This window comes from Piliocolobus tephrosceles, chromosome 4, assembly GCF_002776525.5.
Source record: "Piliocolobus tephrosceles isolate RC106 chromosome 4, ASM277652v3, whole genome shotgun sequence".
Lineage (NCBI taxonomy): Eukaryota > Metazoa > Chordata > Mammalia > Primates > Cercopithecidae > Piliocolobus > Piliocolobus tephrosceles.
Genome location: NC_045437.1, coordinates 177,716,615 through 177,739,967, shown reverse-complemented (window position 1 = coordinate 177,739,967; position 23,353 = coordinate 177,716,615). Strand labels below are relative to the sequence as shown.

Below are 23,353 nucleotides of genomic sequence, written 5' to 3'. Positions count from 1 at the left end.
TATGTATTTGCAGCTCCCATAGTTTCCTAACAGAAACCTGATCTGCTCATTGTCTCCTGGGCAGGTGCCCAGGGAATGCTCCCCCTAGATCTTCGTCATATCCCACTCATCTGGAATCTCTCACCTGCCACCCCCCATCAAAATCCTACCCATCCTCCAAGCTCTTCTTCAAACCCAACCTCCCTCAGCACTAGATCTGGATACCCCAGCCCAGGGAGAGTGCTTGTGCCCTCTTTGAATTTCCATGCCATTTCTGACTCGTATCATTCATTTGATACCAAGCCATGAGCTGCTCTGGACTGCTGGGAGAGCCACCCCCAGGAGAATTGTCTTCAGCTGGCTGCAATCTCCCACTTTGAGCCATCTTTTCTTGCTGGTACTCTTGGTCATTCTTTACCAGTGAAAGGAGGGTCACTTATCTATCCCACAAGGAGGTACCTACTACCTACCTTGTACCAGATACTGGGGTCACAACCTGAAAGGGGCTGTTACTGTAGTGGAAGAGACAGACGTGGAAACAAAAAACAACACCGTCAAGTGTTCTTATAGGGATACATCAAAAGAATTCAGGAAGCAGAGGATCTCATCATTGCCCTCTCCCACTCCTCACGTACGTGCTAAAGAGCTTTCAATAGCAGACCATTGCTCTTAAGATTAAACTCCAATGTCTTCATTGGACCTACAACTGTCCTGCTTGATCTAACCACTGCCTGCCTCCTCTCCAGGCTCCTTTTACAACATTTATACCATCCCTACAGACTCCCCACAAACCCCATGTGTGTACACACACACCTTAGACACAGGCATACACTCATATGTACACACACCTCATGCACATACATACCCATGTGCACACTCACACTCATATACACAATCCCATACTCACATGTGTGAGCACACACACGTGCACGTGCACACACATGCACGCACACACCCCTCAGCACACTCTTTTTCAAAGGTACAAAAGCTCCTTCTTGCTTCAGGGACATTGGATGTGCTGATACTTCTGCCAGGAATACTCTTCCCCCAGTACCTCTTTAGTCTGGCCAACTCCTACTCATACTTCAAATCCCAGTTTTAAGTGTTTCTTGGGGAAAGCCTTCACTACAGTTTGTTTCCTCTATCAAGCTGTATGTCAACATATATAAAGGTTTGTTGAATGCATGTCTCCTTAATATTTCACACAAATTTTAAACAATCCATCATTTGTGTAATTAGCTATTTGTCCATCCCCACCAGCCTTTATGTGAGGAGGGCCCCTGTCTGTCTTGCTCGCTGCCATATCTCCAGCACCTAGCACTGTGCCTGAAACACAGTAAGCCTGACTACCTGTTTGCCAAACGAATAAAAACAGAGGTCAGCTAGGCCAAAAAGGGAGAGAGATCCTGGGCAGAGAGATTAGTATAGTATGTGCAAAGGTATGAGAGGAGACAGAGTAAGTGTGTGTGACTTGTAGGTGAAGTGGCTAAGGTATAGGTTTTGGGGGCTAGAAGACTGTGAGCTAGGGCCAGGTAGAATAGGACTTTGGACACCCATGAGTTTAGGTTTAACCCATGGGTTACAATGAGTGAAGTGATCTAGTTTGTGTTTTAGAAAGCTCACTCTGGGCCAGGCGCGGTGGCTCACACCTGTAATCCCAACACTTTGGGATCAGGAGGTCAGGAGTTCGAGACCAGCCTGACCAACATGGTGAAATCCCGTCTCTACTAAAAATACAAAAAGTAGCCGGGCATGGTGGTGCAGGCCTGTAATACCAGCTACTCAGGAGGCTGAGGCAGGAGAATCGCTTGAACCTAGGAGGCGGAGGTTTCAGTGAGTCGAGATGGCGTCACTGCACTCCAGCCTGGGTGGCAGAGTGAGAAGAAAGAAAGAGAGAGAGAGAGAAAGAAAGAAAGAAGAAAAGAAAGAAAGAAAGAAGGAAAGAAAAGGAAAGAAAGAAGGAAAGAAAAGGAAAGAAAGAAAGAAGAAGGAAGGAAGGAAGGAAGAAAAAAGAAAGCAAGCTAGCTCACTCTGATGGCCTTGGAGAGGTCAGGACTGAGAGGCAAGACTTCAAGCAAGGAGAACATTGTCTATGGGATAGGAAGAGGGAATGAACTGAGGCAGTAGCCCAGTGGCTGAGGAGGATGGGTATGAATGCCCTTTTGGAAACTGAAGAGCAGGGGTTGAAGCAGAAGTGAGACCTGGCCCCTGGCTCTGGCTCCGCCCAGGGCCCCTTGCTGCCCACCTCACAGAGAGTGATACTGTGTGAAGTAGGGTGGGTGCTTGCTCTCCCTCAGTTGGGGTGGGGTACAAGGGTTGTCTCTTACACTTACCCCTCCCCCCCAGAGCTGGCCCCTGATGAGACAGACTTGCGCCCCAAGAGCACCAAAGATCTGCCCTTTGCGTGGCCATCACCTCCAGCTTCCCCCTTTCTGTGCTCCCACCCCACAAGTTTGGCCTCAAGTTCTGGCCGCATCCCCAGACAGTCCTGGAGCTCGAGTCCCTGGCCTTGACCCAGAGTCCTAAGCCTGCTTCAGGCTCTCCTAAGGAGAACACTGTCCAGAGAGGCCTTCGGACCCTTCCGGAGGAGACAGAGGACTGGGTGAGATGATCTTTGACTTGGATTTTGGTTGGGATGGCTGTAAGGGGACACCTCAGGCAGAGCTAGGCAGGCAAACCGCAGGCTCAGGCTTTCTGGGAGCCAGAAGAGGGAGAGCCTTTGCTATGTAACCCTTTCAGCACCACACCCAGGCAGGAAGGAGGACGCTGTCCTCTCCAGCAGCCCCTACCCAGTGGTTTGTGGGACGGGGGCGGGGGTGGGGAGTCAGTGTCTGAGTTCACCTCCGCAGGCCTTGTAGAGAGGAGCCAGCTGGTGCCGGCAGCCTGGGCTGTCGGAGTTGCAGCCAGAGTGTGTGGGAGGGGGGCTACAAGCCACCTGGGGCACCCAGGTTCCCTGCATAGTGCAGCCCGCCCTGGCTGGGAGGGGCTCTTGGGCCACAGACCCCCTGCTGCCAGGCACAAATGGTGGTTGCGTTAAAGGTGTTCCCCAGATGGCGGTATCCCATGGGGCTGAGGCCAGACCTGCAAGCATAAGAGGCACAGGCAACCCGCCTGTACGGCCGGGGGTGCCTCGAGGTTGTGGAGACTCACTGCAAGAGCCAAGGGTGCTCGCTACCCCGCTGGGCTGGCTAGCGGGCTTCATTTTGGTCCCTTCCTGGGCCCTTTTCTTGCTGTCTCCCCACCCCCATGCTGTCCTTAGCTTGGCCCTCGCTGGGGGATCTCTACTCCGCCCTCCCCAATCATGCTCAGGCCCCCAGTCCAGCTCGAGCCCCCTCTTCGGCGGGGTCTGTGGCGCCCTGTTTAGGCGCCAGTCTTGCCTACCTCGGTGGGCCCGGGGAGGGGGCCTAGGGCCCAGACCGGCCGCCCACACGCCCCCGCGGCCCGAGCCGGTGGAGGGGGTGCGAGGGTGGAGGGCGCGGGAGGGGAAGAGTTAAGGCTCGCTGCTCCCCTCCCCCGGAGGGTGTGACCGCCTATAAGAAAGGCGCCGCGCTCGGGCACTGAGGCTGCAGGCGGCGGGGGCGCAGCGCGGCAGCCGAGAGCTGAGGCCGTCCCACCGCCTGAGACCCCGTGCAGAATGTCGGAGTCCAGGAGGAGGGGCCGCGGCCGCGGCAGGCAGCACCGAGAGGGGAGGAAGCGGGAGCGGGAGCCCGACCCCGGGGAGAAAGGTAGGGCACCTCCGCGCGCCCAGAAACCCCGTTTCCCTGGGAGAAACCTGCCGCCCGCTCACCCGCCCCCAGCGCCGCGCGGGTGAGTCTGGGCTGTGCGAGCGGGCGCCGCGGTGACAGGCACCGAGGGCGCGCGTGCCTGCGTGCGAGCGGGTCGTCGCGGCCGGGTGGGCAAGGGGCTGCGTGCCAGGAGCCCGGCGGTGGCTGTGCGCGCCTCTCCCCGGGCGGCCGCGTCCCCATGCAGGGGCGGGCAAGAGGCGCTGCACGCCAGTATCGGCCTGCAGGCGGGCAGCCCTGAGCGAGCGGGGATGGAGCTGCGGGTACCGACAGAAAGACGGAGGCTGAGCAGACGCGGGGCCCGGCCTGGCCGCCGAGCGCTCCGGGAGCTGTCACTGCTTCCCTTCCTCGGAGGGATCGGAGCCCTCCGGCTTGCCCCTACCCATGTGCCACACCTCCCTCCGTTCTGCTCGGCCATTGGAGCGAGGGCAACAGCGCTCACCAACTCTGGAGACTCGGAGGGGATGCCCTGCCCCGCTCGCGAACTCCAGAGAGCAGGGGAGCCGCTGCTTCTGTGACAGATAGTTCCCTCGGAACTGGACCAGACACTGGGCAATTGTCCCTCTCTGGTCTGCGGGAGTGCCTCCCTTGGGCCCTTGGATTTTGTCCCCGCCTGGAGGAGCAGAGCCATGATATGCGACCCACTTTCGTGCCCTCCCTGGGCAGCTGCAGAGTCGACGAGGAGTGCACTGGTCTCAGGCTTCTCAGAGGCGGCCCGGGACATGCACATCCTCTCCGTAGAACCAGGCTTGCACTGGGGCCCACCTGGGGAAATCCTGGATTCTCGATTCTTTTCTCTTCTTCAGGCAAGCGTTTTGTTAATTTTGTGCTAATTTTATGTGTTTTGTACGAGTCACAGGCAAGCCATGTTCAAATGCTTCATCTCCATTTAATCCTCATAACAATCCTGGGAGCAGGTGGTCCTATCTCCATTTTACAGAGGGAGTAACAGAGGCTTACTGAAGTTAAAGTAACAAAGTACGTTCCAGAGATAAAACTGGGCTTCAAAGTAGCATTCTCAGGACAAAGGTGCTTATCTTGCTGGGTCTCTATCCCCTCACTGGAGTGCCCACCAGATCGGCAACATAAAAATGCCTTCAAAAGAGCATTTGACTGGAAGCTGGGAGGCTTCGATTGCGCTTGAGAATTTGGCCAAATCCCTTTCCTTTCCTGAATTTCTGTGTAATGATGGGGAAGGGGTAGCAAGGCTCTGAGGTCTCTATTGGGAAGAGCCTAGGCGTCAAACACTATTTTCAGCAGGGTAGAGAGAAGCAGCTAAGGAAACTTAAAAGGCCAGAACTGTGTTCTCTTCTTTTTTAAGAGAAAACCTCTTTGCCCATTTCTGCTGGACAACTGTGTCTTATAGCTCTTCCTAAGGACATTGGTGGTCTGCTATGAGGAGCCTGTGGGTCAGCTCAAGCTGGACTCCCGCAGTGTGGGATGAACTCCCAAACTGAGATCCGAAAGAATGCAGGGTGCCTCTTTTTAGGATGGAAAATTTATAGATTTGGTTCAGTGAGCCACCTCCATTACCCACCCCACTCCCATTCCCCCTACATACACATCTACCTCGGGCATTTTGGAAGGCTAGCTAGGTGAGAGCACCTTCTCAACGTCAAGGATGCAGGAGCTGAGCTGGTAGCAAGCGCTCGGTGGGCTTCAGCTGGTGGGAATCACTAGTGCCAGGGAAATGCACGTGGAAAGTATGAGCAAGTAACTCACTAAAACCCTCAGCTTAGCTGTGGGGTGGGAGTCTGGAAAGTGGGAGGGAGAAAGGAGGGGAGAGAAAGGGGACACTAATTAATTGGCTCCCCCTGATTCTTGACCACACACTCAGCACCCTCCAACAACTCCTTAGCAAATAGCAAGAAGAGGTACCTCTCTCCACACAAACTCAGGCCAGTGTGGGGAATTGGGCTTTTCCCCTGCCTCAGTGCAGGAGTGCTGGGTGGGGCTGAACTGCAGGTGTGAGCTCTGCTCCATGACTCACTGAGAGTTTGTGGGGCTGAGGCCTGGTATCCCTAACCAGGGACTGGGTCCCCCCATCCCCCATTTCCCCTTCTCCCCAGCTCATAGCCTTGCCAGCCTTGGCAGCAGTGCTGGGGGTGTTGGGTAATAAGCCCACTCATGGTATAGTGGAATGGCACAGCTGGAAGCAAGGCACCTGGGGTTCATCCCTGTTGGGCCTCTGTGTGACCTCAGACACTGTCCTCCCTTTCTGTGGGTCTCTGGATATGCAGTCTACTCTCAGCCCTCACCTTCTACATGAGAAGGGCAGAGGGTGGGCCTTCGTACCCAGCATCTCTGAGAACCCCTAGAGGAGAGCCGTGAGATTGGAGGAGTGGGGAAAATTGGCCTTAAAGAAAATCAGAATCCCTGTAGTTGCTGTGTTGTTTTAAAAATGACTTTGGGCTGGGTGCGGTAGCTCACACCTGTAATCCCAGCACTTTGGGAGGCCAAGGCGGGCAGATCACGAGGTCAGGAGATCGAGACCTTCCTGGCTAACACGGTGAAACCCCGTCTCTACTAAAAATACAAAAAACTAGCCAGGCAAGGTGGCGGGCACCTGTAGTCCCAGCTACTCAGGGGGCTGAGGCAGGAGAATGGCGTGAACCTGGGAGGCGGAGCTTGCAGTGCACCAAGATCACGCCACTGCACTCCGGCCTGGGCAACAGAGTGAGACTCCATCTCAAAAAAAAAAAAGACTTTGGAAGGGGATTCTAAGTTACCAACCTTTTCTGTGTGCCCCAATTGGTCAGGGTTTCATTTTAAAAAAGTCTCCTCTGCTGGAGGTCCCCTGTGAACTGAGAGTCTGAAGCTGCCCACAGGCAGACATGGGGCAGGCTTTGGTCTTCAACAGAGTGTCCCGGAGTGTGAAGGTAGATTAGCATCACTAGCTGAGAGCTCTGGACACATCTCATTTCAATTCCCTGGACACAAATAAATCTTTGCAAAGCCTTTCTTTCCCATCTTTGCTATCTCCTGCCTCTGATAAAGATGCTGCCCTGACTTCTAAAACAAACTCCCTTCTTTAGGCTGTCCAGGACCAGGTCAGAGGTGGGATGTGCTCATGTGCATGTGTCGGAGCCACATCTGGGGGTTGCTTCTGGCAGCCTCCTCCTCTGGTCTTGGCCCTTGGCTGACCCTGCTGAGCCAGGCACCTTGAGCTGTCCTCCTGCCACTCTGGAACTCAGCCTATGCCTCATGCTCTGCTCTGGCTCCGTGGCACCTCGAGGTTCATTACAAACAATAACAACAAGCAGAGAGTGACTTTGTACTTCCCAACAGTCTTTCATCCTGAGAGCTCAAAGCAGTTTACAGACCAGGACTCATCAGTCTTCATCCCAGGTCCCAGGCATTCAGCAGGGGTGAAGAGGGGACAGAGAGCTCTAGTCTTTCCAGATTGGCACAGCAGTACAGCTGGGGTAGGGCAGTGAGTCACCTGGGATGGGGGAATGAGATGGCCAGTAGGTCTGGGATAGAAGTAAAATTGGACTTCTGGCTTTAGGTTGCAAACAGAGGGGATAATCCCCCTTAAAAGAGTATGAGCTGGACCATTCCTTCCCCTAGGTGGAGACCTAAGCCCTCTGGTCTGTGTGGGCTCCTTGAGTTGCTGGAGGAAGAAGCAGCAGCTTTTTGGAAGCAAAGTCCCTTGGAATCAGAGTTTTGCAGGAATCCCAAAGTGATGCCTGTTGCTGCCTCCTTCTCCTTGGTGCTGGGGGCTTCAGGGCCAAGTCAGGGAAGCTTTGACATTAGGGCAGTACCAAAGTGAAGATACATGGAGGAAAAGGTGCTGGCCCAGCCTGGGCAGGCCCTAGCCCTGGCCTTGGGGTTGGTTTCCCAGTTGCTACCCATGCCTGGTCAGCCCCACTTACTCCACTAGCCCTCCTCTGTTCTCTAGCCCACCAGGCTGGCCTGAAGGACTGTTACTATATGGAAGAGGGGCTTAGGAAAAAAAAATAACCTCTGGCAAAGCATTGCCAAAGCGTAAGACCTGGGCCCCATTGGAACCATGTTCTCATTGTGTTTTCCCACCATTTCTGAGCCAGTAGCACACCCTTTTAACTTGGTGGGAAGCAAGTAGCAGCCCATTTTCCCAATCTTCCTCCAGCCTAGCCATCCTCTCATCGAGACTTCCAGGCTCTGGCCACATGGTAACTACATAAACTATATAAGCTACATGTATGTTCATTCACCTTTGTGTATTCAATTCTGTAAGCATTAACTGAGCTTCTATTATGTGAATCAACAACAGGCCCTGCCTTCAGGAAGCTCAGAGAGACAAATCCTTATACAGCTACCTATGATCAGAGCTGAGGGTAAGGCCAGAAATAGATGTGCAACATCTGGTGAGGAGAGGAATGATGTGTTCTCCTGGGGCGGTGTAGGGAGGACTTCACAGAGGAGATGACATTGGAGCTGAGCCTGAATGGTGAATAGGAACTTTCCAGGGAAAGAAAAGGGACTTCTTAGAAGTAGAAACATGTCCATTACCAACTTTCATGGGAGACAAGGAGGCAGCTCTCATTTACTAAGCACTCACTACATGCCAGTACTGATACTATAAAGTATACGTATTATTTTATCATCCTCACTTTACAGATGAGAAAACTGGGGCAGAGAAAGTCCCATGATTACGCACGAATTAGTGTCAGGATGGGATCTTAAGTTCAAGTCTGCCCCCTGCCCTGCCTCAGTCATGCACAGTCCACCTGGCTCTGGGTTCTTCCACGCCCCTCAACAAAAACTAGGGAGAGGCAGAGGATCTCTGTTGGTCCACTTGGAGCAGGCCCTCCCCATCAGATCAACTGGTCAGATATCTACTTCCTGGGCTCTTGGGTGGGGTTTAGAGGATACAAAGATAAGTGGATTGAGTTCCTGCCCTCACAAGGAGCTTGCAGTGTGACTGTGGCAGTAAGCTGTGAACAGGAACCATGGACACTGACACAGGAGGGTAGCGCGGAGGCCTTGAGGCTGCACAAATAGGCAGGAGCTCCTGAGAAGATAGTGGTTTATTATGGTCAAATGGCCTAGCCGGAAACCCAGCTAGAGGTCTAGAGTCCGGCTAGATCTAGCATCAGAATCATGGAGCCCCTTGTGCAAAAGGTGAACATTTAGTGGGAACTTGATTTAAAGCACAAACTAGGGACTTGCTAGAAATACAATTTCTTGGGACCTACCCCTGACCTACTGAATCAGTAACTATGGGGATGGGGGCCAGTATGTGCATTTTACCAAGCCCCACTCCCACCCACCATTTATTATGATGCACGCTCATGTTTAAGAACAACTGATTGAGCTGGGTGGCCCAGCCCCCTGGAGCAGAGCCCTGTAGAGGGCCTGTCAGTTCCATAGGTGTTCACCCAGCTCCTCAGTGTCAGGCATGAGGCTTGGGGTCTGCAGTGCTGGCTGAGATCCTTTCACCTGGCAGGACAAGATAGACATGAACAGACCTAATTCCAATTGCAAGGCTGACCCTGGCAAGAGATGGCCCAGAACAGATAGAAGAGACTAACTCTACCAGAGGAATCTGAGGAGGCTTCGTGGAGGAGGAGGTGGGGTTGAGGCAGACTTTGGAGCATGAGAAGGACTTTGGCAAAGGGGCTAGGTGCCCAGATTGAGGAAGTCCCTTAAGCAGGTGTGGAGGCTGGGAAACAGGATATTTGGGGAAATAAGGCACACTCCAGAAGGTATACTGCCAAACAATGGATTTTCTGGGTGCCAGGCTAGTGAGTTTGGACTTACCTGAATCAGCAGGGAATTAAGGGTTCTGAGCAGGAGAGTGACCTAGTCCAAGCTGCTCTTTAGGCATCATAGCCACCCCAGGTTTGTGAAAGGATGGGAAAAGGGAGGGCACAGTCAGGAGCTCCTGCAGTAGCCCCAGCTGAACCGTCAGGATGTGCATGTGGTGATGGGTGAGTAGAGGAGGCCACAGGCTTTGCCCCAGGATAGCTTGCCAGCTGCAGACACTTTGGGAGGATTCTGGGAGTTTGGACCTGGCAAAGGAGCTGTGACTTCTCGTGCAGTCAGGTGAGGTCTGGATCTGAACTCATAGTTCACTCCCTTCACTGTAAAGATGGAGAAACTGAGGCCCAGAGAGGGAGGTCCACACACCAAGGCAAAGGACTTGGCCCTATAGGGCAAGAATGAGGGCAGCAGCCTGCTCCCCGCAACCGGCCACTGCAGCCTGGGTCTCACCACTCATGCCTGCGGTGCAGATGGATTCCTCTCAGTTCCGTGAGTACATCGTGGTTCCTTCCGGCCTTATTCCTGTGAACCTGCCGTTCACTGTGCCTGGCACATGTTCTCTCTTAGCCAACTGTTGCTCATCCTGCAGGCCCAGCATAGGCTTTGTTTCCTCCGCAGGGCTCCCTGGTCCCCAAGGTGAGGAGCACATCGCTCAGCTAGAATCTCCCCCAGGGCCAAAGCCACATCACCTTGACCCTTAGCAGTCAAAATGTGCTCAGTGCTCAATCCATTCTTGAACAAACACATGAATAAGGACATTCTCAAGTTATTTCACCCCTGTATGTGAAGACCTAACTGGCCACTCCTGTTTGAAGAGGGTCAGTCTCATGGAAGCAGGCTGCCCCAGTTGAGCTTCCTGCCCAGGCTGGAGCCCCTTAATGATTGGGCAATAGTAGGCTGATCAAGATTTGTCTTTCAGTCAGGGCCCCGACTTCATCATCTGCTCTGCCATTCTAGGGCAGATGCCTGTTTGGGCTGACGGGGAGGGAGAGGGGTGAGTTGGGGAGGAGTGTTGGGTGGGAAAGGGCTCTGGGATTACCTGTCGATGGACCCCACCCTCCAGTGAGTGCTCGCAGCAGTCTTGATCTGGGCCGCTCTGAGGCACCCATCAGTCACAGTCCAGCCTTTACATCATTCATTCATTTTCTTGACCTGTGATCAGTGAAGACCTACCCAGTGGCAGACACCAGGAAACGGCGATTCTGCGGCACACACCCCTACCAGCTCCTCACAGTCTAGAAAGATAAGAACCTGATTTTCTGCAAGGTGAGAAGCCCCGTGAAGAGCAAGAAGAGCATGTGAAAGGCTCAGGGAGTCCGTGAGGCAGAGACTGCTTCTAGCTGGGTGGATTAGTGAAGGTGGTGGCATCTGAGATCTTGAGGGATTTAGATTAATAAGAGCTGCCGGTTATTAAGCTATCTGTTTCAGGCACTGTGCGAACTTCTTGACATACATTGCCCTCATTTAATTGTCTCCACAATCTTAAAAGTGGATGAGATTGTCCCTGTTTCACAGACAAGGAAATGAAGGCTCAGAGAGTTTAAGTAACTTGCCTAGTTATACAAGTGCTGGGCAGAACCAGAATGCACAGTGGCATCCGTCTGACCCCACAGCCTGCATGTCTGACCCTCTCAACTTGGCTTCCTGTGTGAGGGATGGCATTTAGGGGAAGCAGGAGCAGAGGGCATGGAGGCAGGGCAGAATAGGCATGGGCATGTTTGGGGAGCAACCAGTGATTTGGTTTGCCTGGAATATATGATTCCTGAAGGGAAGCGGTAGGGGAATGTAGAGAGGCAAGTTTGGGAAGGAGGCCCATTCACTGACCCAGCAAACATCCCCTGAGGGCCCTGGCTGCCAGGTAAGGAAGGTGGGCGGCCTTTCTCTACAGACATCACAGAGCCAAGGAAGGTTTCTGAATGGCCGTGAGGCACATTGAGGTGGAACTGCCAAGTGTACACTGTTCTTGTCGTGGTACTGGGGGGTGGGGAGCAGTATGGCCCGAGCCAGGGCCTGGCAGATGATGGAGAGTTATGAGGATAAGAGGCATGGTAGAAGCCAAATTGACTCAGCCTTTGGGGAAAGTCAAGGGAGACACAGGGTTGTCACAGATAACGAAGTGACTGAAAGAGGGAATCCAGGAGAAGGAGCAATCTTGGAAGAGAAGATGGAGAAACTGGTTTTCCGCATGTTACATTTAACCTAATGACTAAATACCCAGGGAGGAAGGTGTTCATTTTGGGGTTCTTTCCAGCCCCCTTGCCCTCACTAGCCTGGACCACAAGGACCACATTTCAGCCTTCCCAAGCTCTCAGGGTGCCTAAGCTGGGACTTTCCTGCTTGCAGTTGAATTTGAAGAAGTAGACAGGGCCTCTGGCAGCCTGGGCACCCTGCATCCATGGTGAGCACATGAGCCTGTTCCTGCTCTGCATCAGGCCTGCTAAGACCTTTCTCCTGAAACCCAGCATTTCTTCAAAACCTTATACTTTTATCTTAAAAACCCACGTGAACTTAACACTCTTCTCCACCATGTGTCTGTTTGTTCTGATGCAAAGGTGCTGCTTTTCCTTATTAATAAGCTTGGCAGACCCTCAGAAAGAGCCCCTGAGATCATCCTGTGGCTTTGCATGTATCCCAGTTTGAGAAGCCAGTCTTTTCTGCATGTACAAGGTGCCTCCCCCTTTCCCCAACCCCTGCTACACTTCCCCAAGACTCAGAGCTTCAGAAACAACTTTCTCCAGTCAGGCCAAGGAGGCAGGAAGTGCAGGCCCACCCCAAAGAGGATGGGGCTCTGGGATCCCCTTCTTGGCTCTTTCTGAATTCCCCGAGCAAGAGACGGCCTAGTCCACCTACAGCAGGCCCTTTCCACAGAGGGTTCTCCTGGGCCAGGGCCCAAGACTTTGGCCCAGAGCCCGGCTTTCCCCAGTAGAGAGATTAAACAGAGTTTGGGTAAATGGTAACAGTTTTCCAGAACTGTCATCTCTGCTTTGTCCCCGACCTCCGCCCTCAGCAGCTGAAAAGATGATAATGGTCAGAGGCCTTCCATCCCTACATAGAGAGCTTTCTCTTGCTCCATTCCTCTAAAATAGACAGAGCTTAGTTTATAAATGAGTCAACTGAGGCCCAGAGAGGCTAAACTACTTACCTAAGGGCAGACAGCTGAGAAATTGGGAGACTGGGACAAAGACCTGGATTGCTGTGTCCTCAGCTGCCTCTCTTTCCCCCGTTCTGCTCTGCTTCCTCTGTGCCTCATCCGTGCCAGCTCTAGGTGTCTGTGGCCTGTGCCACAAGCACTGCTAAGAACCCAGGGAGACTGAGGCGTCTGTTGAGTATCCCTATGCCTACCCCTGCAACTGCTGCCCTGCTCTGTGAACCTGTGCCATCTCTCGCAGACATAGATGACAACCCCCTCATCTCCCTTCTCTGCTACTCATGTGCCTGTATCCCAGTCCTGCGCTGGGTGGAGCACTGTGGCGTGGACCTGCATGACTCTGGGGTCAAGGCATCTCTCCCTGGCCTTGCAGAGCCCTGAGGAGGCCAGTGTTTCTCTCAGGACGCTTGGCTCCTGGCAGAGGGGCCTGTGGGTGGGAGTAGTGTTGTCCCTGGTGGTCAGGCCCGGGCCTGTGCATACCTGCCCTCACACTGCAGGTTGGGTGTCAGTGGATGGGTGCTTCTGGATGGGCAGGTGAAGCTTTGAGGCAGGAATCATTTCTGTTGGTCTTGGTGCTGCCAAGTTTTGTCTCCTCCTCCTCCCTTCCCCTTCTTCTTTACCTGCCCTCCTGGTGCAGCGTCTGCCCCCCGTCTTTAGTTCTCATCCCAGCTGGCCTGGCCCCTCTTCTCCACCTTGCAGCTGAGGTGCCAGGCACCTGGGCTGCTGAGCTGAAAGCCCATCAGATCTAGGCTGGTTTTCACTGGTGCAGGGAAGGTGGTCCTCTTTGAGGATCGGCCTTTGTGGGAGCCCTAAACAGGAGGCAAAGACCAACCCGAGGCCAGGGCCATATCTCGTTTGGCACCAAATCCATGGTGACTGGTAAGTGCCTCGTACATCATAGGGACTGTTGCATGTGGGTATTTGTTGGATAGATGTAAAAAGAGGGCAAACCTAGCCCAGGCATTGCGCTGGGCCTAGGTGGCTGAGGAAAAGCCAAGCAGCCCAGCTGGGCATACACTCCCTTTGGGAGCCTGTCCTGTGAGTGTGAAATGGCTCTTCTGCAAGCCATGGGTAGGATGCCTGGCTGCCTAGGCCGTCTGTGCCCACTTAAACCAGCTGTGTTTTTAGTTTAGTGGGTTTTTTTTTTTTCTTTCTCATTTGAACTTGGAGTCTGTAATTAACCTCCAATAGGTTGCAGTCACTTTGTGGGTGGGAGAGGGGTGGGAAGGGGGCTGACCCGCAGCTGGCCAGCAGCAGGACAGTGGGAAACTTTGATGCCAGGCAGGCTGGCCACATTGTCTCCAGGTGTTGCCCTGCAAAGGGAACTGCTCAGCCTTAGTCATGAGGTGAGGATCATTAACCCTTTTAAGAGCCTGCTGCCCCTACCCGCTGGATGCCAGGAGGGAGGCAGAGCCAGGTCCTCCCTGGCTGGGTTGCCCAGCCATGTCCTGAGCGTCTGTCTTGCTCTCAGATCTGGGTAGGCTCCGCACCCACCGCCCACTGCCGAGAGGAATGAGGTGAAGCTGCTGGCAGCAGCCGCACCTCCTGGCCTCGGGGCTGGGATGTGGGAAGGGAGCAATCCTGGTTGTTGTTGCTGTTGTCGCTATCTTTAATGAGGTGCTTTCTGGGGATGGCCTGTCAAATAGATACAGGCCAGATGCCCTGGCTTGGCACCAGGAGATAGGAAGCAGAAGCCACCGGATACCCTGTGGTCCAACTCATGGCAACCATGGGGAGGTGTCCTAAGGTTTTATGGAGCCCATCCTGGAGGAAAATCTTTATGTGGAGGCCTGGGCCATCCTTGAGAGAGCTTCTTCTTGTTCTTATAAAGCTGCCAAGGGAGATCTCCCTACATCCCCACACCTCAACTCCAGTGAACCCTTGTCCCAGGGGGAAGAGGACTGGATGAAGTAGCCTCTGGGCTTCCCCCAAAACCCAAGGAGTATGGGAGCTCAGCAGAGGGGGCTTGGTCTGAGGAAGAAACCTTAGGGGAAGGAAGAGCTGCCCAATACCCAAAGAGCCGCCTAGGCCATCAGCTTGCCACCTGCCCCTTTCATCACTAGGGAAGGAGCTGCTGCGGGGATCAGGGTGTCAGTAATGGCCATGCGTGCAGAGTGGTGGGAACTTTCTCCCCCTTCTTGTGCACACAGAACTTCCTCTTGCTTTCGCTGGATGCCTCTCATCTGTCCACTCTCCTGTGTGCTGGACCTTTGAGGGTCCCCTTTCTGCATGAGAAAATACGCATGAATCCCCAGGACTGCTGCTCCTCCCTTCAGCCACAAAGCTGAATTTATGGAGAAATTCATTGCAATATCGTTATTATTAGCAGAACATTGGAGACAACCTGATATGCTCATCTGAACAATGAAATATTATGCAGCTATTGAAATTATTCTAGACTTGGAAAAAATGTTTCGAATGTATATTGACTGAGAAAAGCATTTTGGAGAGAAAAGTCTTTTGAGAGACGTTTGAAAATGCCTACAGTGGCTTTCTCTCTGTTGGTAATTGAATTGATTTAAATGTGTTTTTCTTTTTCCTTACTTGTATAATTTTTTCACAACAAAAATTTCTTATGTAACAAAACAACAACAGAAGGGGACAAGTTAAACTCTTTGGGGAGTAGGGGGTGGTTACTCCATATACAGCTGGATCGTTTCTGTCTAGGGCCAAACACAGAACTTGGCTCATAGCAGGCATTCAATAAACAGGGGAAAGGAGAAGTGCTCAATACTCAAGGGCCCAAGTAGTCCATCGGCTTACTGCCTACCCCTCCATCTGTGGAGAAGGAGCAGCAGTAGGGATTAGAGTGTCGACTGAATGTGGGATAAATGCCTGCCCACTGCATTGCTTCAGTTCTTTCCTTGACAGATCCCATGCATCCCAGGAAGCCTGTTCCTCTGCTTGGTTCAGCTCTGGCCCCAAGACATTCTTGAGACATGGTGTGATGGTCTCTATACCCATACACTAGCATTGTATTCTGGGCCCTGGGCTGTAAAAGAGACACGGGCAATACCAGACCTAGCTCAGAGAGGGTCTCTAGGTGAGGGGCTGATCTAGCCCAGTCATGTCTGAGGTCCCATGAGAGCTGTCTCTGGATGCACAAATGTCTGCTATGCGAACAGCCCCTCAGCCTTATCCCACATGACCCCAGGGGCTGGTACTAGAACTGATGGCTAGAGGATGCATAGAGAAAGGATGGTGGCTCAGGATAAGAAAGAGCTTAAAATGCAGAAAGTAAGATCAGGTCATCCCCTAACTTATAAGCCTCTAATGCCTTCCCAGCACACCTACAAAACCAATCCAGGGCCATCTTGGGGAGGTCACCTCAATCTTTGCCACAGAAAACCTGGCAGGGCTCTAGGCCCAGGAGTGTGGGTGCGGAGGACATTGTTCCAAGGCCATCTGGTGTATATTCTTCTCTTTCCTGCTACCTGAGCTGCTGCCACTGCCCCCTGACCCCAAGGAACTTTCCTTCAAGGTTTGCCCGACCCTGGCTTTCAACTTTCAAATCACTGCAAACTAGGATTTCTGTGAGCAAAGACCAGGACTCGCAGCTGCTAGAGCAGGAGGCATGGCTTTTAGCATCACAGATGATTCTGAGGAACCGTTAAGAGCTATAAAAGAAAACTCTTTGTAAAGAACATAGCATGATTCAAATGTATGGTTATTTTTATGTTGTCATCCTTTAAACCAGGGCTGTCCAATAGAAATATAATGCAATCCATATATGTAATTTTAAAATTTCTAGTAGGCACATAAAAAGTTGGTTTTTTTATTTTAATATACAAAACAAATCTGGCCTTCTCATCCTGGCTTGCACAGCCCCATGTCAACCTGGGCCCTGCCTACCTCTCCAAGCTCCCCTCACACCCTGCCCATCTTCTACTATCTTCCAGCCACATAGGCCTCTTTTGGCCCCATGAACTCATCAAGCTCATTCCCACCTTAGGGCCTTTATCCAGCTGCTTTTTTTTTTTTTTTACTGTGTCATATTTCCTGTTGATGTTTTGCTTATTGTCCCCCTCACTAAAATTCAGGCTCCCTAACAGTAGGATGCTTATCTCTTGGTATGGTTGAATGAATGAATGAATGAATGAATTCATTTGGAATGAACTGAATAAATGAATAAGGAACAGGTGAACTAGATAAGGTTCTAAAGTGTTCTGAAGTGAGTGGACTATCCAGAAATTGCTACTGAGTCACACAAGGTTCTCACTAGATGGAGTGGGCTCCCAGTGATCTGAAATGCGGTCCTGTGTTTTCCATCGGTGGCCAGCGATTACTTTGGAGTTCTCAGTTCCTCAGGCCCTCTGAATTAGGGCCTTGCCTACTGTTTCTGGGAACAGTCTCTCTGTAACACATCCCCCTAGCCCATCACCATCACCACTAAGCAGTGGCCACAGGCTAAGTACATAATATAGCACTGGAACTCATGTCAGGAACCAAGGTGGTAGAGTAACCCCTGCTTCCTCCCACCAGCTGCCACCACTATCCTCCCTCCCCCATCACCCCATCTTGTTGGGAGAAAAGTGGCTCATGGTGGTGGAGACAGGCGGTTCCCTTGTCTCTGAGTTGCAAGAAAAGTCAGCACACCCCAAGTGTGGTAAGGGGACAGTTTAGCACCCGAGAAGAGCTCTCTGTGATGTGTCCCCAGTTCACAAGAAAGGAGAAGGGACTAGTTGGAGGTCACCACTTAACCAAGAGGTTAGATCACCACCAGGTGTCAACCCAATCTTAGTGCAAAGTCACTTGTGCATATGTGTTCAGTCTGTAACCAGTCATTGAGCTATACACTTATGTGCACTTTCCTGAATGTATGTTACATTTCCAAAAATAAAGGAACACACCTGAAGAGCCCTTTAGAACCCACAACCGGAACTCACACTCACAGCTTCTGCTTCAGAATGCCTAGGATATGTCCCAGGTACCTGACTTGTAAAGCTTCTCATGTGATTCCAATTAGCCTCCAGCGTTAAGACCTAACGTAAGCAATGACTAGGGACTCCAGAGCAGATGCAGGAGGGAGGGAGGTGGGTAAGGGAAGGAAGATAAGGCAAGATTTCAGTCACACTTAGAATAATGAAGTTCCAAAAAGTCCAACAGATTGATAGATTGATGCACATAGAATCTCTGGGTGCCACACACAAAAAAAAAAGAAACGAAAAAGAAAAAAAAAAAGAAGAAGAAAAACCAGCAATATAAAAAAGCAGGTAACTGAGGGGAAAAAACTTTGTAGCAAAAGATTAATAGCCTTAATATTTATAAAAAGCTCTTACAAGTCACTAGGATGAGTACTCAATAGAAAAACAGACTGCATGCATGAACAGGCAATTCAAAAAGAAGAAATACAATGGGCCAATACACTTATGAAAAATGTTCAGCCTCATCAGTAATCAAATAAATGCAAATTAAAACAAAGAGACGTTATCTTTTGCCTAGCTAATTGGCAAAGATTAAAGACATGATAATACCTCGTGTTGGTGAGGGTGTGGAAAAAACAGGCACTGTCATTCAGTGGGGGGAGCACAAATTGGTGCAACCTTTCCAAAGGGCAATTTGGCAATGTACAAAGCTGAGAAAGATTGCGTACCCTCTGACGCAGCAATTCCACTTTTAGGAAGATCGCCTTAGGAAATAATTGTGAATAATAATAATAATAGCTAACCTTTGTTAAATGCTCTCTATGTGCCAGGCTCTACATGCATTGTCTCATATAATCCTCACAGTCATCATCCCAAGAGGTAAGAGCTATTATTTATCTCCTGTATTTTACAGCTGAGGAAGTTGAGGCGCAAATGAATGAAGTTAATTCTTGAGGACACAAATCTAACAAGTAGCAAAGTCTGGACTGAAAGCCAGACAGCCTGAGTCTAGAGACATCCTCCCCCATACAGCAGTATACATGGGGTGTGTGCAAAGATAAAGCTGCAAGGATGTTCTTTTGGGGTTGTTTGTAATGGGAAGGTGGAGGGGGACATGCTAAATGTTCCACACAGGAATCAGTTACATAAGTTATGATACACCCATACAGGAACATTATGCAACCATGAAAAATGATGCTGTAAGAAAAACTGAGTGTGTGAATACTCGGGGCAGGGGCGGGATTTGTATATGCATAAAAGATTTCTGAAAGGAGGTCAAAGGAACCAATAAGAATGATTATCTCCTAGAAAGACAACTGTGTGGTTGTGGCCAGAAGTTAGAGAGAGACTTTTTTTTTTTTTTTAGACAGAGTCTCGCTCTGTCGCCCAGGCTGGAGCGCAGTGGCCGGATCTCAGCTCACTGCAAGCTCCGCCTCCCGGGTTTATGCCATTCTCCTGCCTCGGCCTCCCGAGTAGCTGGGACTACAGGCGCCTGCTACTTCGCCCGGCTAGTTTTTTGTATTTTTTAGTAGAGATGGGGTTTCACCGTGTTAGCCAGGATGGTCTCGATCTCCTGACCTCGTGATCCGCCCGTCTCGGCCTCCCAAAGTGCTGGGATTACAGGCTTGAGCCACCGTGCCCGGCCGAGACTTGTTTTTTAAGCCATATACCCCTTTTCACTTCTTGAATTTGGAATCATGTTAATATCTGTCAAAATATATGTGTGTGTGTGTGTGTGTATATATATATTCAATGGAATCATTGTCAAAATGTATATATACGCACAAATAAATACACATATAAGTTATAGAATTTATTCCACAGAACTTTTATTTCCTTGAAATGCTACTAAGAGTTCCAAGAAAAATGGTTTCAAGGCCCTCACTTAGAGAACGATACTGAAGTTGATAGATACTTCTTTAACTATGCTTAACCCACATGCTCTCCAAACCCATTTTCCCATGGAACCCTCTTCTCAAGTAATATCTGTTTTCATCTCTCCAGATACTCCTGCTTATAGAATTCACTTTGGGAAATGCTATTATTAATATTTAACACCCAGGCAAAAGGGTTACGTTGTTTCATTAAAGGAAAGAATACATAGAGCCTGGCACATAGAGAGCATTTCACAAAGGTTAGCTATTATTGTTATTATTGTCCACAAATGGCATTGATTCCATTTTGTTTAAAAATGGGGGAGGTGTTATTTATGAGTATGGAGACAAGGGATGGTTTTGTTTTCTTCTTTTTTCAACCTTCTGTATTTTTTAATTTTCTAAAATGAACAAAATTATTTTACGAGAATCATTGCATAAGCCTACGTCATACATTTTTAAAGGCTTCCTTTCTGTGCTTCCTCTGTGCCCTGCGCCCCTCTCGTCTACTCCCTGCATATATGCAGCAGCTCAGGGTGAAGTTCAATGAGGGGACCCTGTTCTAGCCAGGCCCTCTTGCCTGCCTTTCTCCAGAGCCAGCTCTGGCCCATTGTCAGCGCTCTGAGCTGCCAGGTAAAGGACCAATGGCTGAGACAGAGCCAGTCAGTTCCCAGACAACTCCCTGGCTCCAACAGACCCTCCCTTCTGCTACTGGAAGGCTTTTAACCACCTCACAGAGAGAGATGAGACCACAAAATCAGACACCATCCTGCTACCAACCTAACACGTGGCAAATCTTGATACCTGAGCTTTGGTCCCAGCTCTGTGGCTGCCTGACTATGTGGCTTCAGGCAAGTTTCTTCATCTCTCTGAGTCTCATCTGCACCATCAATGTCAGTATGACACTGCCTTACAGAGCTCAGGGACCAAACGAGAACCTGCATGAAGGCTTTGTGTATCCTATAAGAGACTGTCCCATTGGAAATTGTTACACACCTCAGCACGAGCACTGGCTTGGCCTCACCTTCCTAAGAACAGGGTACTTTCTCTTTTGGGGGATGTATGTGTGTGTGTGTGTGTGTGTGTGTGTGTGTGTGTGTGTGTGTTTTGTTTTGTTTTTTGGTGGTGGGGAGAGGAGCAAGGAAGTAAAGCATGGGAGACTGGGGCATGTGGAGATAGAATGGCATTTAAGAAAAATGGGGACAGCCTCTCAGCCTGGCATTTGCAGCTTTGCATCCGTGATTGGGCCTCAGCCCACCAGTAGAGCCCCATGGCTTGTTACCCATGATTTTAGATCTTGAGCACCAATGTCAAGGAGATCTGGGTTTGAATCCCAGTTCCATCATCTGCCCTTAGGGAAGTGACTTCACCATTCTGAGCCTCCATTTCCCCATCTGTAAGTGGGTTTAACCATTGCTGTGAACTCATGGGGTTATCGTGAAGGTTTCATAAGCTAATGTCAAGCTTCATACCATTCAAGGCATGAAGGAAACTCTCCATTAGTTATAACTACATTGATGTCATGACAGACTCACTGTAAATGCTTATTGAATTGAACTAGGAAATGACACCAGGAGGGGTGGCTCTCAGGATCACCCCTCCCTTCCCCAGTTCCAGCCCCAAAACAGTGGCCCTTACCGTCCACTACTCATGCTCGGCACTGCCCCTGCCACCAACATGCTCATCTACCTGCCTTGTACCCCACAGCCACCCGGCCCAAGTTGAAGAAGATGAAGAGCCAGACGGGACAGGTGGGTGAGAAGCAATCGCTGAAGTGTGAGGCAGCAGCCGGTAATCCCCAACCTTCCTACCGTTGGTTCAAGGACGGCAAGGAGCTCAACCGCAGCCGAGACATTCGCATCAAATATGGCAACGGCAGGTAAGCAATATCCAGCCTGTCTTCCGTCCAACCGGCTGCCTTCCCTCCTCTCGAGAAGGAGGGGCCTGAACTGGGCAGAGGCCAGGGCTGTGCCCCCAGATTCGCCCATGGAACCAGTCCCAGCCCCTCTCTTTACTCCCCTTCCTTGCCACTCCCAGCCTTCTTCCTGCAGCTCAGGGACCCTCTGGTCATGGTGGCCCAGGGTCTTGCAGACCACAGACAAGAATTAAGCCTTTAACTTCTCTGGATAGTTGAAGGCAATTTGACTGTCACAGTCAGCTTGATCAGTGGAAGACCCTGCTCACCCCTAAAACTTCTTGAAAGACCTGCTGCAGCATCTGAAAGCCCCATCATTTGGCAATCATTGGTGAAAGACCCTGACTCCAGAATGCCTCTGGGAGGTCACACATGATGGGCTGGTTTCTCAGCTTGCAAGCTGTCACTTGTCGGAGAGCTAGGTAAGGGGAAAGGGAGCAGCACTTTGACTGGTGCTGGAGAACTCTGTTCCTCAGAGCGTTTCCCTCTAGAACATGAGAATTGTGTTTAATCTTGAATCAGTGCTCCAGGGAAGTGAATCAGAGAAGTTCCCTGCGTCTCCAGGCTATGGGAGATGGCCTGTCTTTCATCTTGGGTGGGGCAGGCAGGGGGCTTCTGGCACCAGAGAAGCCGGTAGTCCAAGGCAGCCCACCACCTCTCTCCTGCCTCTCAAGGAGAAGCAAGGGGGAAAACCCCTGCCTGCCAGCTAAACAGGCATTCTACTTAATGTCTGCTCTGGCTCTGGGGACCTAGTGGCCTTCCCTCTCTGACTGAGGAGCTCCCAAACCTTTTCTGCCGTCTCTCCCAGGCAGCTTACAACCACTCCCTTCCTGGCTGTCATTTTCCTCCTCACCACCCCACCACACACACAAAATGCAAATTAGGATGGTTTTAGAGCACACCAGCCTGCCCACGACAAAAAGTGGTAGAGGGCCTGGGCTGGGCCGGCTGCTTGGGTTTGCCGTGTGGGGCTGGATGTCCATGCCCTGCCTCTGGCCCTCAGACTCTGGAACCTATAAAAGAGGATGAAGGAGTCAGGGGACTGGGAGTTACTTCCAATTCTCTGATTCTCCTTCCAAGAATGGGGAGCAGAAGTAGAACTGATCATTCTAGAAAATGATGCTGGCAGAAAACAGAATGTAATTAAGGAAGGGTTTGGCTTAGATCAAAGGTTTGTGGCTAAAAGAATGCCGCTTCCTAAGGAACTCACCATGGCCAGTGGCGAGTGGGGGGTTCTATATGTCCCTAGTCTACAGCATTGTCAAGAAGCTCTGGCTGCCCACCCAGCCCACCCTCTGAGACCACCCTGCCCCTTCTCACTGCACTTCCAAGGCTGGCTCCAAGCTGAAGAGAATGGGCGGCTTCTTGGAGCTGGGGCAGTTGGGTCCTGTCTCCTTCCTATCCTTTCCTTCTAGAAGATGGCTTCTCCCCTCCTTCACTGCAGTGACGAAAGTCAAGAGAGTCCCCATTCCCTCCTCATGACTCCCAAACATGTCTACAACCTGCCTATCATCATCCCACCCTACCTGATGCCACACACTCAGACTCACCCTCCCTCCCGCACATTCCCACACTCACACACACACACACCCCCGCAGAGCCCTGGTACCACCAAGTCACTCCTTTCTCTGGTAACTTCAACTTTCCCTCCCTACGCGTGACTTTTTTTCTCAAATGCTGTCCCTCCACGCTGCTGCTCCCCTGGTCCTCCAGCGGTTGCCCCACCTCACTTCCGCCCTCCACCACCATATGAAGTCACTGAGGGAGCTAGCCTCATGCCCGCTGACTGCACACTCTCATCCTCCACTCACTCTTTGCCCTGCTGGAATCTGCCTTTCACTTACATCCCAACCTCTCGATGGCTGTGGCCCTGGAGAAACCCCAGTTATCTCTGCACTCCCTGGCTCAGGCCTCCAGGCCTCTCAGTGGCCTCAGCATGGGAACACCTGCTCCCCAGGCCCTGTGATGCTCCTCCTGGTCCTGCTGTGAGTCTGGACACTGTCTCTTAGTTGCCATCAATGCTGGAACTTTCCTGAACTTTG

The 23,353-nt window shown here is 51.3% G+C and overlaps 1 protein-coding gene across 5 annotated transcripts in view; it reads left to right on the top strand.

Annotated features, from left to right (window-relative positions):
* Window positions 1–23,353, top strand: part of LOC113224859 (pro-neuregulin-2, membrane-bound isoform) — a 196,416-nt gene that overhangs the window by 134,982 nt on the left and 38,081 nt on the right. For all 5 annotated transcript variants that reach the window (XM_026454474.2, XM_026454478.2, XM_026454477.2 and 2 more), the window contains exon 2: window positions 21,104–21,275. In XM_026454474.2, coding sequence (XP_026310259.1) covers window positions 21,104–21,275 — 172 coding nt within the window. The remainder of the gene's footprint in view (window positions 1–21,103; window positions 21,276–23,353) is intronic.